We start from the raw sequence: 16264 nt of genomic DNA, 5'->3' as shown, positions 1-16264 counted from the left end.
AGGGTTGCTATAGGTTGGATGGCACGTAACAACAACAACAACATACCTTTCTAGGTAAAAAACGCTTTGAAGAAACACAGACACGTTAAAACATCTTTGACATAGTAATACAGTAATAATAATGTTTTGATACCTGTTGCAAAGTAGCATCACTTTGTTAATATGGCCCACTGTATGTACCTCAAGTTTAAATGTAATAGGCTCCATGGAGTTTGGCTCATAACTACAGGTTGTATGTAAATTGGCCATTCATAACCAGAGGACTTGCCTATATTCTGATCACAGACCTGAAATAAAGCAGCCAGTATTCAGCATTCAGAATCCTGGTGTAGTGAGTCAGAACCAATTTGACAGCACTTAACAACAATAATTCAGTGTTCAGTTCGTGTGGTCTCTATGTGTCAAGTTTCCCTCCCAAGGGACTCAGATTTTTGACCCTGCAACACATATTCAACTGTTCCCTTTCCTTTCTAAGAACTTTCCCTGCAGGGGAAAAATTTGAAGCTTTTCACTCAGCATATATTCCACAATCATCTTCAGTCACTACTGAGCAGCAATATCAATTCTTTCCTTGTTGCATAAGCAAGACATGCTCATGGTAGAAAATGAGCAAATCTTACCATCCTAAAAAAGGGACCTTAAAAATAGTTGTGTTTATCTTTCAGTTGTTCTTTTATAGGTTGTGTGTGTGTGTCCCCATAGCTATTCTCTTGGGCAGGCCCCTAGTACCCAGAAAATTCCATTTCTAGACAGAAATGTCCAAGCACACCTCAAATCATGCATTCTGAAATGCTACTATCTCATTTCTTTATCTCTACCAGTTTCCTCTCACCTGCATAGACAGACCCCATTTTGCATGTCCACACAGAGCCCTTCTACTCTGGTCTCTCTCCCTCAGTATTTTTTCATCTCTACTGCCACAGGGTTAGTGGTTCAAACCCACCAGCTGTTCCTCAGAAACCCTATACAGGGTTGCTATGAGTTGGAACTGACTTGATGGTATTTAACAACAACAACAACCCTCCTCTATAGTTCTCGTAATCTTTTTCTCCTTTTACCTTCCTTTTGAAATCCTGGTTGCAAGAATGGTTAAAACACTCAACTACTGATGAAAAGGTTAAAGTTTTGAGTTCAACTAGAGGTGCCTTACAAGAAGACCTGATGATCTATCATAGCTTTACACAAATAAAGAGAGACTTCTGTGTTTGTTTTCCAACTGTGCCCCCCCCAATTATTTTCATAAGCACGCTATGCTACCTTTTTTACAACAATATGTTAAAACAAGTAAAATAGCATTTATGAAAATACCTCATAGGGGAAGGGGAAGATTAGCAGACAGACATAAAAGGTGACCTCACATTATTTGTATAAAAAAAATAGCACTTCTGAAAAGTCAATACAATTGAAAATCCTACAGAACCAGTACTGAACGTTTTAATAAAAAAATTATATAGATGAACCTTGATCAAAAGGGGAAGATACAGAGCAGAAATTCAAATTCACATGGAATCCATACTTTCTGGAGCCATTGAGGCTGAAAGAATCCCCCAAATTATTGCCCTGAGGTAATATTTACACCTTAAACCAAAAACACCCCATGAAATCTTGTAATTAAACAGTAGTTTAGTTTAACTAATAAAACTAGTTAAAGCATTGTACTCTTTTTTAAAGAACTCTCTACATAGAATCAAACTGAAAATAGTAACTTGGAAGATTAGATAGGATGTTTAGGGGGCAGTGAGTTAATGTTGCTGTGGGAAGCATGGTTCAGAAGGACTAAGGATAAAATCAATGACAATGAATTGTCAAGTAGAAATTGTATAAAAATAAAATAAAATTGATGCTTTAATTTCACATATATATGTAAAGTCAAGCCTCCTGTTTTCTTAGCTGAATATGGTGGAGCACTGAGGATAAACTAAGAAGAAAAGCTAATGATTCCAGAAGGTACTATTTTCCTAAAATGAACTCATAGTATACCTGCAGAGTCAGGGAAGTTGATTTTCAGGTCTCATGTAATCCTGACATTATCCCAGGCTTCTACCAAATGCCAGAGGCATTATGGTGATTACCCTTTGATACCTGATAGTTGGGCTGCTAACCTCAAGGTCAGCAGTTTGAAACTACCAGTGGTTCCATGGGGGAAAGATGAGGCTTTCTGTTCCCATAAAGATTTACAGCCTCGGAAACCTTATGCAGGGTCACTATGAGTCGGGAATGACTCCCCGGCACATAACCACCGCCACCATCACCACCACAGTCCTGTATTACACAGACATCAAATCTCAGTCAAAAAAGGCAACAGAGAAGCTCAATACCATCAGTCAGAACCAGGCCAGGAGTCAACTGTGAAACAGACCATCAATTGCTCATACGCAGGTTCAAGCTGAAGAAAATTAAAACAAGTCTACAAGAACCAAAGTGTGACACCGGATATTATTTTTGTTGTTAAGTGCCATTGAGTTGATTCCAGCTCATAGTAACCCTATATATGATTTCCAAGGAGTGGCTGTTGAGTTTGAACTGCCAACCTTGTGTTTCAAACCACTCTTACAGTCCAGTGCTTTACCCCACAGTGCCACACTAGGACTCCTGAATTTAGAGACCATTTCAAGAATATATTTGATACATTGAATGCTAATGACCAAAGACCAGACAAGTTATGGGATGACAACATGGTCATCATCAATAAAACAAAGGGTCATTAAAAAGATAGGAAAGAGAGAAAATACCAAAATGGATGTCAGAAGAGGCTCTGAAACAAAACTAAACAAACTAAAGTGAATGGAAGGAATTATGAGGTAAAAAGCTGAAGAGAAGATTTTAAAAGATGGCTCAAGAAGGGGAAATATTATAATAAAATGTGCAAAGATCTGGAGTTAGAAAAACAAAATGAAAGAGCTAGCTCAGTATTTCTCCAACTGACAGAATGGAGGAAAAAGTCAAACCTTTAGTTGCAAGATTGAAGGATTCAATGGGAAACATATTGAGTGATACAGGAAGCATCCATAGAAGAAGGAAGGAAATGCACTGAGCCACTGTACTAAAAAGAAGTGGTGCATATTCAACCTTTTCTGAAGGTAATATGTGACCAAGAACCAACAGTACTGAAGGAAGAAGTCCAAGCTGCACTCAATGCATCAACAAAAAACAAAGCTCCAGGAATTGACAAAATGTCAATGGAGATGTCCCAACAAACATACAATGCTGGAAGTGCTCACTAGTCTCTGCCAAGATTTGGAAACGTAAACACTTCAGACACTAGCATGAGTAGAAAATGAACTACCATTAAAAAAGAAGAGCCAGGAGTGGAGCAAATCCTTTGGACCACAAGATCCCTACACATTGAAACGCTTCAACCCAGGGACAGAAAGCTATGACACCAGACGAGTGGCAGAGGAACAACCGCAGCAGAACCAAGAACCAAAGCACAAGACAGAGTGGTGAACTTCCATACATAAGGAGAAAGTAGAGCTGAGTGACTTTGGGCAGGAAACTTGCTTGTAGAGGAGGGTACCTCCAGGCACTTAAGTGAGGAAGCTAGGTCTGTTGACCCATAGAGCTATAGCCGGCTGCCTTCAGGCTAAGGCTTAAGGTGGAGTGATATGTCCTGCGGACATTTATAAGCAGCTGACTGGGACAGCTGTTGGTTCTGACTCATAGCAACCTCACATAGGGCTTCTGAGAAGCAGCTGGTAAGTTTGAACTGTCAAGCTTGTGGTTCAAACTAACCTTACAGTCGAGTGCTTATCCCACACCAGTTTCTTTGGTTTTGTTTTTTGTTTTTTTTCAAGTTTTTATTGTGAATTAAGTGATAGTTTACATGGGAGAACATTAGCTTTAAATCCATCGTATCATATTTCGTTTCATTGCAACGATTACAATCCCCTCCACGCATCATCAAACAACCAAAGGGTACACTCCACAGGCCTGTTCCCCAGCAGTCAGAATACAGACTCTCTCCCTTCCTGAGTCCAGAGTCCCTAGCTGTTCCATCTCTCCATGTCATCATCTCTGCCTCCATCTCTGGTGTCACTGCTTCTCTGGATAGGGTCCCGCACTCTGCTCTTCTCCCTTGATGGTCCCAAGTACCTCTGCTCCTGGACTGCAAGATCAACCACTCCCCTCCTTTTGTTACAAAATGTCTACCTTTACATTTCTAACTATCAGTTCTGATAGCAATTATTCACTGTTGAACCACAAGAGTCTTATCCCCATCTCCTTTCACCAGCCCTGTCCAGACAGGCTGGAAACCACTCAGTGGAAATTCTACCTTCCCCCACACCCTTTGGAACTAGGCTCCCTCTTGAAAGCTTATAAGCCAGTCATTTCTTGCCTTTGTAACCCCTCCATGGGGCAGGAGTAAGGAGCCAGAGGTGCCAAAGGAAGGCAGAACAAGGGAGAGAGTGTGGAGTGGAGTAAAACTTGCTTCACAATTCTACACACTCCTTTCCTTCTTCCCAAACACATGTGCTTTTCCTCTTTTCTTTAGAAAGCAAGGGAGGAGAAATTTTCAGCTGATACTTTGAAATTACTGTTCAATAATAGCACATCTGGTTGGAAGAAGGAGTATAGCTTTGGGAAACTTCCTAATGTTCTACATTGCGACTTAGTCCTTCTATTGGGGAACACTTTTGGCCAAAAATCAAACCACCTTTATACTTACAAGGAACGAGAGTGAGTCAGGAGATATGGTGAGTTCAAATACTGGCCAGGGCCTGGGATTCTTTCTTTCCACTTGCTGCCAAGTCAGCTCCAATTCATGCCAACCCCATGCGTGTCAGGGTAGAACTAAAATCCATAGGGTTTTCAATGATCTTTTTTTTTTTTTTGGAAGTAGAACACCAGGACTCCTTCAATCTTTTGGTTAGCAGCTGATCGAGTTAACCATTCGCCACCCAGAGACTCCAAACTCTAGTATGAATTAGTATACTGTAGCTCCCAATCTTAACATATCTAAATGACTTCATTAAGACAGACTTGGCATAATCACCTTGATTTTGAAAAGAGACTTCCAGAAAGGACCATCTCGTGAAAATTTCTAGTGGTACTTGGGCTGACACATCTCTGTGGCTGTTCAAGAACCACAACACCTGGGTCAGCACAGAAACATGACCAACTCCCTCCTGAGAGCAGCCCACAGGTACCTTCACTTCCTCCTCCAAACTTGTGGGATTTTGTCACCCACCTGTCTCCATGCACTCAGGAAAGGAGGAGACAGACCTACGGCATCCATGTTGAACAGTGGCCAAGCCTAGATCAGTTCCAAAGGCCTAAATGAGAATTTACATTTTGACTACATGCTAGAGGATTTTTCATTTGCTTGGGTGAGAATTGTATTTCCTGGAGATTGGTGGGAAATCCTGATCAATGCATTCTTAGTTGTTCTTGTAAATTATTTTGTTGGAAGTGCATACAGCCAAAGACATACCATTTCCACAATTTCTACCACCACAATCCATTGACACTGATTACGTTCTCTGCACTGTGCCGCTTTCTCAGTAGCTGTTGTTGTTGCTGTTATGTGCTGTAGAGTTGTTTCTGACCCATATTCTCACTAGCTGGTATATCCACATATCGCACCGCCCTCACTGAACCATATGCCCCCATCGTCATTTTGATCTCACGTAGAAAATTCTCAGAGGCGACAACTGTGCTAATGAAAATATGTTATTTTTTGGTTCAAAGACTTCAAGGGACAGTTTTATTTTAAGATTTAAAGTGTAAAATAAAAAGTATCTCAGGGCAACAATTTGGGGGAGGGAAGCTCATACAGCCTCCATGGTTCCAGAAAGTGTGGCTGTTTGAATTCTGTTCCACACCTTCTCCATTTTTTTTTTTTGCTTTTGCTTTTTAAAGAAGTTCCTTGATATTTTTTTAAAATTTATTTTGTTGTTGTTGAGAACATACGCAGAAAAACACACACCTGTTCAATAATGTCCACATGAAAAGTTCAGCAGCATTGAATACATTCATCAAGTTGTACAGTCTTGACTTTCTTCCTGCTCTCAGGAGAAAGGATCTTCGAGCACAGACCAGGGAAGTAGTTTGTGATAGATGAACCCTCTCCTTATCCCTTGAGAGAAAGGCTGTGCTGTTTGGTCTTTATGCACTGCACTATGACCAGATCTGTCCCCACCTTGTATGTACAAGGTTCCTTGTCCCCTACCAACACCAACTGGTCCCTATGCGGCATAAAAACATTGACGTCAACACTCGTGGTGAAGGAATTTACTGAAGCCCAAAGAGAAAAGAGGCCAAAAAGAAAAACTCAATCCAGCAAGACCCAAACAATTTCTTTTTATTTTATGGGCTCTCAGTAGCTGTTAAGCTTTGCTGGATTTTGATAGCAAGGAAGTTTCTAAAAATAGAACTATGCAGTGTCAGAGTTAATGAGATCAAAGCAATAAAAGATTTCTACTACCAAGAACATCTGACTTTATTAACCTTCCAGGAAAGTTGCTTCATGCCTACCGACAGTGTGCTCCTTTGATGGTCCCTTTCCTTCTTGGTTATTCTCCCAACTTATTTATTCTGAAAATCAGCTACATTGGGGGTAAGCACATTTCATCTAGAGGTGTCTTCAAGGAACAGTTATTTATCTAGGCCAGGGTAAACCAAACATTGAATCAAAAGGCTAGTGCCTAGTGCCATGCCAGCAAATGAAGAAAGGGGCAGGGTAGGGTGTCTGTTTTGCATCCCTGCTGTGACCACTGCCTCAACCCTAACTCCTACAATGACCGTGTTCAGTCTACTCCTCCAGACTCTTCTCTGTCATCCATCCTGCATGGAAGACTCATGACTGCCAGCCCCCATCATCTCTAAACTCACAAACAGCAGAACAAAGAAGGTTGCAGCAGCTACTTGGGGTTTTTCAGAAGGTGCTTATTCTCCACACATGAGAATTGATAGAAATCCTGTATATAAAAACAGACACAAAAGCAAAAAGCACCAACCTCATTTAATTACTCATAAATGGTTCCTCTGCTTCTCACATAAGGGTGTCTTTCATTCAGAATCACAATGACTCCCTGAAGGAAAGGCAGTATTATAGAAGCCCTGTTTACAAAGAATTCAATCCTTAGTTTGTTTGCTGCCCAATTTTGAGGGACTTGTTGTTCTTTCATAAACATAGATAAGAGTCATGTGACCTCAGATCTGATCCAGGATTGGATCTTTTCCTTTTGACATCCTCAGCCTCTCTGTCTCCATTATCCTCCACCTGCATGGTTACTGCTTTTATTTCTGATGCAAAATTATGCTAAACAGTGGAGGAGGGCATAGGACACTTTTATGTGTGTGTCCTTGCCTATCATACAAAGCAGTGTGGTTGTGGCCACCTAGACAAGGGGACACCTAGAATCACCTGGGGTACTGGGTGCAAATGTAGATGCCCCTCAATCAGAATTTACAGGTGTGCATTCCTATATTGGTAAACTCTGACTTTAGCAAGCATACCCTGTAAATTGTTGAACACAGAGTTGTTTGAGAACCACAGCCCAGAGATGCCACCCACCAGGTCTGTCCATCATTGTTCCCTCAGAGAAGGCTGAGAGGTTCCTCTTCTTAACAATATCTGAAGTGGTTCTTTAACCTTGGGAAGCTTATGAAAATGATAGAATACTTGCAGGAAACTGAGCCCACACAATTAAATGGACTTTATTTAGCATCAACACATGATGTAATAACTTCAGAGTAGATCTCAATGCGGTTAGGTTAGTGCTAACTGTCAAATCCTACTCATCAAGGTGGGAAAGTGAACTTCCGTAGCTGGCGTGATTGCGGCAAGTTCTGGCCCAGGTGTCCTGCCTCTGTCACTATCCTTGCCTGCATCCCCAAACCCCTCCACATCAACTCCGTTATATCAGAGATTTCATACCCATGGGCAGTTTGCTGCTCCCAACCTTGATTGCCTATGTTCTACACAGCAGAATGTCCAGGGAGGTCAAGGAAAGACTTCTGTGAATCTTAGCATGAAGAGGCTACTTTTAGCTAGGTGTGGCTGATTGTCAATATTGAACCCTTTCAAGACTGAATTATTTTCTGCTTTGAATTTGTCGTTGCCAAGTGTGTTTTCAGTAATGGAAGACTTTTTTAATGAAATGAAATTTTTTGAAGTAAGGTGGCTTTGGATGCAAATGTTGTTGCTGTCATGAAGTGCCATTGAGTTGGTTCTGACCCACAGTGACTCTGTATAGGGCTTCTGAGGAGTAACTGGTGAGTTTGAATCACTAACCTTTAGGTTCAAACGGACTTTGCTATCCAACACATTAACCCACAGCACCACACCAGGACTCCAATTAGTGAAACACATATGTTCTGAGAGTCATTGGTGCCAAGTAGGATGGATGAGGCCCACTTCTTCATATTAATGCAAATATGCAGGCTCCCACGAGATGGCAGCATGACCAAGAGTAGATAGCAGTTTCCCACTAAACCATCCTGTTGTTGTTTAGTCAAATAGATTCTGACTCTTAGAAACCCCGTAATAGGATTTCTGAGGGTAGCTTGTGGGTTTGAACTGAAGATTGTGTGGTTAACACTCCAGTGCTTATCCTACATCACCACATCAGGACTTCCTAGAGACAGAAAATGTAAGTGGGCATTATCTGTCCCATGAGTCAGGAAAGGGTTAGCTCTTTCGAAACATCACTTAGGAAGTATTGATGCTTACTGCATTATTAGTGGTTCCCATTCTCAAATATCAGCACCTAGAATTTAAACCTGTACTTTGCAAGATTGTGCTGGTTTCATCATCAGTTGTTTACCAAGATGTACACAATAGCTGTTATTAGGGGATTGGCTTCTTATTTATTTTGTTTCACTCCTCTAAAGTGGCTAGTCTGAGAAATCTGGATTTGATCTATTAAAGCCTGAAGAGGAGGCTATCGGAGATGTGTTGTTTGTAGGAGATTTTTCTGCTGATTCATCAAAGGTAAAGTTGAAGATGTTTCTTCCTGTGATCCCACCACCCAGGGGTCACCTACTGTCTTTTATACCCAGCTCAACTGTCACCTCCTCTGGGAAGCCTTTTGGAATGACTTGTACTCTGTAATTTGGTGCCATAGTCATTGACATATAATGCCATCCTAGTGCTCACCATCCTATATTATAATTATTTCTGTGTCCATATGTCTTCACAGAACTCTGTTCTTGTGAAAAGCACATCTGTGTTTATTATACTTTGTAGCCCTTACAACTAGCAATGGACCAAACTACAGGATGCTTCATAAATGCCTACTGAAGTGAAACAAAAACGGACAAGAAGCCAATCCACTAATAACAGGTCGACTGTAAAATTGGTCAGTCAAGAACAATAGGGACTGTGACAATCGTCAAACACAGTGATGCAATAACCACTGAAAATCAGGACAAGCAATGAGCCTGCCTGCCTTCTTCTGTCCTGTGACAGTTCTTGTTACAAGGATTGTACAGCTGGAGGGAAACTTACAGATGATCTTATCCAAAAGATAAGCAAGTGAAATGATCAGTGCGAGGTTATTCAGATAATAGCAGCAGTTCTGGGAACATAGAGCAGAGACTAAGAAGTGCCAGGTCCATTAACCCTCTCCGTGGAGTATCTGCAATTTACAGTTGAGGATGCTAAGGAGGGATTGTTCAGAGTTGCACAGTTGGTAAGTGGTGGAGCTGGTATATAGTGACAGACTGATCTACTTCCAGTTTCCAGTACCCTGTGCCATTCCTGGACAAGACCCCAGGTTTGCTGAGACACTAAATATATATATATGTATCCTTCTCACTTCTGTACGCAAACCTTGCCAAATAACGTCTTTTTTTGAAATGCTGTCTGGTTTTCACCTCCACTTCCCTTGCTTTGCAGGAGAGAAGTATGAGCTCCACGCAGGGACTGAGTCCACGCCAAGTGTTGTCGTGCACGTATGTGACAGCGACATAGAGGAAGAAGAGGATCCAAAGACTTCCCCAAAGCCAAAAATCATCCAGACCCGGCGTCCCGGCCTGCCGCCACCGTCTGTATCCAACTGAGCTCACAGCTCCACCTGAACCATCATAACCGTCTCCTCTTTATCATGCTTTACCCCCTATTGTTTGTTTGTGGGGAAAAAAAAAATGCCTTTAAATCCCTGGGTGTTTGGTTGTTTGAGATTCCTTCCTTGTAAACAAGCCTCTTGGACAAAAGGGCTAGGAAAAGGTGACATGTCTCCTGATTTTACCATACTCCACCAAGCATAATCCATTATTTAGAAGGTTCTAGGGGAAAAAAAAAAAAAAAAAGTAGTATTTTCTTATAAAACCATCAGTACAGCCTATATCTTCTTTCTCCCGTGTCCATCTAAGCCAGAGACATCAGTAACAAATAGCACCTGTGTTGTTTGTGAGCCGTTTCAGTCCCTGTCCTGAGGTGTGTGCAATGTTTTTTTTGTTTTTTTCCTGGCCACTTAAATAGGACCATATGTAAACTTGACAATGACTGCATGAGATTCCCCTATCTGGTCTCACTCAGTCCTCTGCACCCTGACATTCCCAGGACATGCATGATTACCAGCATTTATTTTCATGGTTTGAGAAGACACTGGAACTCACAGATTGTCAGCATCCAGCCATGTCCTCACTAGATTAGGAAAATGATCAGCATCATCCAGCTCAACAAGTCTGGGTGTATTTACTATTTTGCGTCAATACGTCATAGTCTATTAAAATTCTTGGAAGCAAAACTGAGCTTGGCCCCAAAGATATTCCTCCTTAGATTTTGAACATGATTTCCTTATAGAAATTGCCCAGCCTCAATAAGGAGGCTTGTCCAGGGTGGTACAGACCGATTCCAGACGTACCTATTTACTACAAACATTTTACGGTGTCTGAACCATTGTTTTTTCTCTTTGTATATTTGTACAAATGTTTCAGCTGTGCTTTTAAAATCTGGATTTTTTTAAGTTAGTAATTGTTCAGCCATTGCTTAAGAACACAATATGTGCATTGCTCATTAATGCATTCGTATACCAATACAGATAATCTGATAATATTACACCCTATCATAGATTAAGGAGCTCTGGTAGCATAGTGGTTATGAATTGGGCTGCGAACCTTAAGGTCAGTAGTTTGAAACTACCAGCCGCTCCTCAGGAGAAAGATGAGACTTTGCGCCCGTAAAGATTTGCAACCGTGGAAACCCTGTACAAGGTCTCTATGGGTCAGAACCGACTCCATGGCACTTAACAACAACATAGATTAACGCTGAATTTTGAAAGGGCACCAAATGTCTCACACCAATATATAAATGATTATTGCTATCAAGAGCCCTTGGTTTTTAAATAAAGAGAAAATGCAAGTGTCAGTGGTAGATAATTTGGATGAAGCCAAATCTCCAGAATGCAGTTGAGCATATAAAAATGGCAAATACGTGGATGTTGGTCCTTCTCTTGCAAATGCCCACATGCTCAAAAGAGATATTTGTTTTTGTTCCATGTGATTTTTCTATGTCTCTAGCCCAAAGTGCATTACAGAAGATACACCTTTAAGCACCATTACCTTCTGCTATATGTGCCCGGCCTCATCTATTCTTGTACATAAATGAATCAACTTAGATGTAAATGCAAACTGTGGTGAAGTGAGAAATACTTTCATTATCCAACCCTCAGAAAAAAAACAGAACAATAACACAGCTAACTGCTTGAAAGATTGTTGTGGATTTTTGACTAGGGTGTATGTGAGTTTCATCAGAAACTTAAACCATAGACAGATCACATAGAAATTAAAGTCCGTTCTACTGTGAATATAGCAATATCGTACTGGGCACAGTCCAGGTGAAACTGAGGAGAGCTTTGCTAATGAAATCTTGAGTTTCCATATGAAAAATAAAGGCACCTTTTAAAAAATAAAATCTGAGAAGTGTATAGTAAGTCAGTGCTTTGACGTTTCCTTTGCTGTGGAAGTTTTTTGTTGTTTTTTTCTTGACCAATGAGAGACTGAAGACTCAGTAGTGGAGATTTGATGCCCTCTGGTGGTAGAAACGTGATCGATCCTCCGTTAGTCAGATGAACAGAGAATTTTGACAACTGTCATCCATATTGCTTTGAATTTCTTCTGTCATTTGACTTTATCAGCAACCCAGAATTTTCAGAATGCAGTTTCTAAAGATGGCTGGATGAGAGAAAGTGTTTGTAAATTATTTAAAAAGTATTTTTTTAACACACATTAGACATTGGCAACCAAATGTAGTATAAAAGTTGAAATGCCCACTGTGTACAGTCGTAAAATGAAGTCAAGGAAATGCATAATCTATCTATGTGATTAGTCTTAGTGACATTTCTGCAAAGTGACAATGTTAACCTGTCTCAGATCAAGACGTTCTTGGGCTTAGGGAAGGTAAAAAGGGACGCTTTTGCCAGGAGAGAGGTAAGAAATTAGAAAGAGTCTTGGAAATGTTTGCAGTGGTAACTCTTAGCACTGTGAAAGAATTGTCTCAGCATTTCCATGACGCACATTATGCAAACCTCGTTAGCACTATTTTAAGTTTGAAATGTTTAAAAATGGAGGGGGAGGAGGAGATTCCCACCAATTGAATCATTTTGTGCACGTGTATAGCTCAAAGAGCTTAGACTTCAAATATACCTGGTGAATGACTCTTTGTCCTTGTGGTGTAATTTCTGTGTTGTCTTCCTGAATTCAGTATTTTTGAGGGGCCATTGTGGGGAGTGCAATTCAGCCTAACATCTTTCTCAGAGATTGCCAACATACGGGATTAACCCATCTGGGCTCTTCCTGAAATGAGCATTGTGAGAAGATATTTGGCAGTCATCTCATGAGGAAAAAGAAATTTCACAAGGTCTGGAGGGACAGGTTGGACTTGAATAAGGGGAGTTGGGAGACCTCTCTGTTTTCTAGCCACTCTGAAAGGATCCTAAAAGCCATTCAACTCCACTAAGACCCTCTTTTGACATCTCTCAACTCTAATCTTGAGTTAAAAACACCGTAGGAGACCTGAGGTCTGCAAACGTTTGTTAAATAGAACACAAAAGCACTGCCTTGAAATAATGGATTGAGAAATTGGATTGGGTCAGAACAAAGAACGTCTAGTCATCAAATGACACCATGAGACTAGTGATGAGGCAAGCCTGGGCCGTAAGAAGATAGCTGCAGTGTACGTAGTTTTGGAAACATAGTGGATTCCGAGTTAGGCTGCTAACAACAAAGTCAGCAGTTTGAATCTCCATGGGAGAAATATGAGGCTATAAAAATTTATAGCCTTGGAAAGCCTAGATAGCAGGGGTGGGGAACCTTTTATTCTGCCAAAATTTATAACATCATTTACGGGCTATATAAAATTATCAACTTAAAAATTAGCCTGCTATATTTGGCCAAGGAGGCCTGGTGTGGTGCTATCAGATAGGCACTGGTTTGCAAGGTCAGATTGAACTGCAAGGTCAGCAGTTCAAATCTACCAGCTCCTCAGAATCCCTATGCAGGGTAACTATTAGTCAGAACCAACATGCGGCACTAACAACAACAACAACGTGATGGCTGGAACTGTGGTTGCCTTGGCTGGGCCAGACCAAATGATTTCATGGGTGTGGTCCTGCAGGATAATATGCTGGACTGCAAGGTCAAAATGCACCATAAAGTTGGCAGTTCAAGCTCACCAGGTGATCCTCAGAAACCTTATACAGGGTTGATAATGAGTCACAACCGACTCAACAGCATTTAGCAATCAACAAATCAACCCACCCCTGCTATACAGAGTCATTATGAGTCACAACAGACTCTAAGGCACTTAACAACAACACAGCTGCCACCAAGGAGTCCTGGTAGCGAAGTGGATTACGAGCTGGACTACTAGTCACAAGGTCAGCAGTTTGAAACTACCAGCCGTTCCTCAGGAGAAAAATGAGGCTTTCTGCTCCCATAAAGATTTACAACCTCAGAAAGCCTATGCAGGGTAGCTATGAATCAGAACTGATTCCGTGGTACACAACCACCACCACCACTACTACCACCACCGTAGTTAACACCAACAAGTTGCCATTGAGTCAACTCCAACTCATGGTGACCCCATCCGTGTCCAAGTACAACTGTGTTCTCTGGGATTTTCAGTGACAAACTTTGTATAAGTAGACCACAGCGCCTTTCTCCCAAGGTGCCTCTAAGTGGACTCTAACTGCCAACCCTGCAGCTAGCAGCCATGTGTCTTCGCCATTTCTCCACTCACGGACTCCACATAGCTGTCAAGTGACTCGTCCAAATGTAAAAGTAACACCTACAAACCAATTTTAGAAAGGCAGACAGTCCATTTTTTTAAAAAAATAAACAAAATAGCTAAACATGCACTTAAAACGCAGAGGTCACTAACACATGCATATATATGAATACATCCAAATGGCCATGAAAATTTACAAATGCTCAACATCATTTGAAATTCCAGAAAGGCAAAACCTCAAAGAGATATACCACACACACATCGAAGACTAAAATTCAGTCTGTTGTCGGGGAATGTTTAGTGCTGGTGAAATGGAGCAAATAGAACTCTCAGCCAACCACTTCAGAACACTGGTTAACAGTATCTCCTAAAGCTAAATGCATTCAGGAGCAATTCCACTCGAGGGCATACAACAGATAAATGCCCACATCTACCAAGATACTTAAGGAGCTCTGGTAGAGTAGTGGTTACCAATTGGGCTACGAACCGCAAGGTCAGCAGTTCGAAACTACCAACTGTTCCACAGGAGAAAAATGAGGCTTTCTGCTCCCGTAAAGATTTACAGTCTCAGAAACCCTGTACAGGGTCGCTATGGACTCCACGGCACATCACATCAACAACAACCAAGGTACTTGTACAACAATGTCCTAATGTCCCTAGTTTGTTACTTATAATAGCCAAGTGTCTGCCAATTGTAGAATGGGTAGATAAACTATATTTACTCAAAGGACATTGCAAAGTAATAAAATAGACAGATTCTGAATATGTATTACAACATGAATGGATCTCCAAGGATCTCAAAACCAAACTTCAGAGCCAAAAAAGCTACACATGAAAGACTCTATTTATGAAGTTATAGAAACAGTCAAACTGATCAATACTGACAGAAGTTATAAAAAGGTTACCTTTTGGAGGAAATCAACTGAGAGGAAACACAAAAGCTTGAACCATTATCTATCTGTATCTCCATGAATATTCTTTGTTGTTGTTAAGTGCTGTCGCGTTGATTCTGACCCATGTATAGGGTTCCCAAGGAGCAGCTGGTGAGCTTGAACCACTGACCTTGCAGTTCAAACAAATTTGCAGTCTGATGCATTAGCCCACAGTGCCACATCAGGACTCCATGAATAAAGACATACATAAAATGCATTTAAATTTGTGCAGTAGACTATATGTAAGTTATACCTCAGTTGGAATTAAAACACTTTGAAAATAGGGTGGAAGGGACCATTGGTTATGCTGAAGACAGGGATATGGAGTGTCAACATACTAAAAACACACTTCATGTCTTTTATGTCTGTGAGCCATTTCCATACATATATACAAAGTCTTCATTAAAAATCATTAAATAAATATTGTTCAAAGAGAAGCATGGAATGAGGTGGGGCACAAGCACTAAATAAGGTACTGCCATTTAGTTAAATAATTTAGCAAGAAATCGAGGAGCCCTACCAAAGACCCAGAGAAGGAAGCAGTCTCCTGAACTAACAGTCATGTAGGAACCACAGCCTAGCCATCTACCTGCGACCAGACGAAGCAGACATTGTTACCACTAATGACCACTCAGATCAGGGCCACCATTGATAGATCTTGTTAGAAGAGGGGGAAAGTCAAATTATTAAAATATTATAAAGTGAAAACTTTAAGCAAAGGACTGCAAGGTTAGTTTGAATTTCAAGGTTGGTGGTTCAAACCCACCAGCTGCTCCTTGAAAACCCTATACAGGGTTGCTATGAGTCGAAACCAACTCAGCAGCACTTAGCAATAAACAATCTGATGTGTAAACATCACTGAACACACAACAAAATATTAATTTGAAAGACAACAAAGAAGAATCAAGGAACCCTGGTACACAACAAGTGGGCTGTTACCCAGAAGGTTAGCTATTTGAACCCACCCAGTGTTTTCAAAGGAGAAAGACTTGGTCATTTGTTTCTGTAAAGAGTAGAGCTTGTTGTTGTTAAGTACCGTGGTGGTGGTGGAGTCGGTTCCAACTCCTAGTGAGTTGGAACCCTGTACAGGATTTCTGAGGCTGTAAATCTTTAAGGAGCAGAATGCCTCATCTTTCTCCCACGGAACCACTGGTAGTTT

At 41.0% G+C, this 16264-nt stretch overlaps 1 protein-coding gene across 1 annotated transcript in view; it reads left to right on the top strand.

The window, feature by feature from the left end:
- RCAN2 (regulator of calcineurin 2) overlaps positions 1–10005 on the top strand; it is a 31367-nt gene extending 21362 nt beyond the window's left edge. The window contains exon 3 of the mRNA XM_006860606.1: positions 9842–10005. Coding sequence (XP_006860668.1) covers positions 9842–10005 — 164 coding nt within the window. The remainder of the gene's footprint in view (positions 1–9841) is intronic.
- The last annotated feature ends 6259 nt before the right edge of the window (positions 10006–16264 follow it).

This window comes from Chrysochloris asiatica, unplaced genomic scaffold, assembly GCF_000296735.1.
Source record: "Chrysochloris asiatica unplaced genomic scaffold, ChrAsi1.0 scaffold00038, whole genome shotgun sequence".
NCBI lineage: Eukaryota > Metazoa > Chordata > Mammalia > Afrosoricida > Chrysochloridae > Chrysochloris > Chrysochloris asiatica.
Note: the sequence above shows the minus strand (reverse complement) of the source record. Positions and strands in the feature narration are given on the sequence as shown.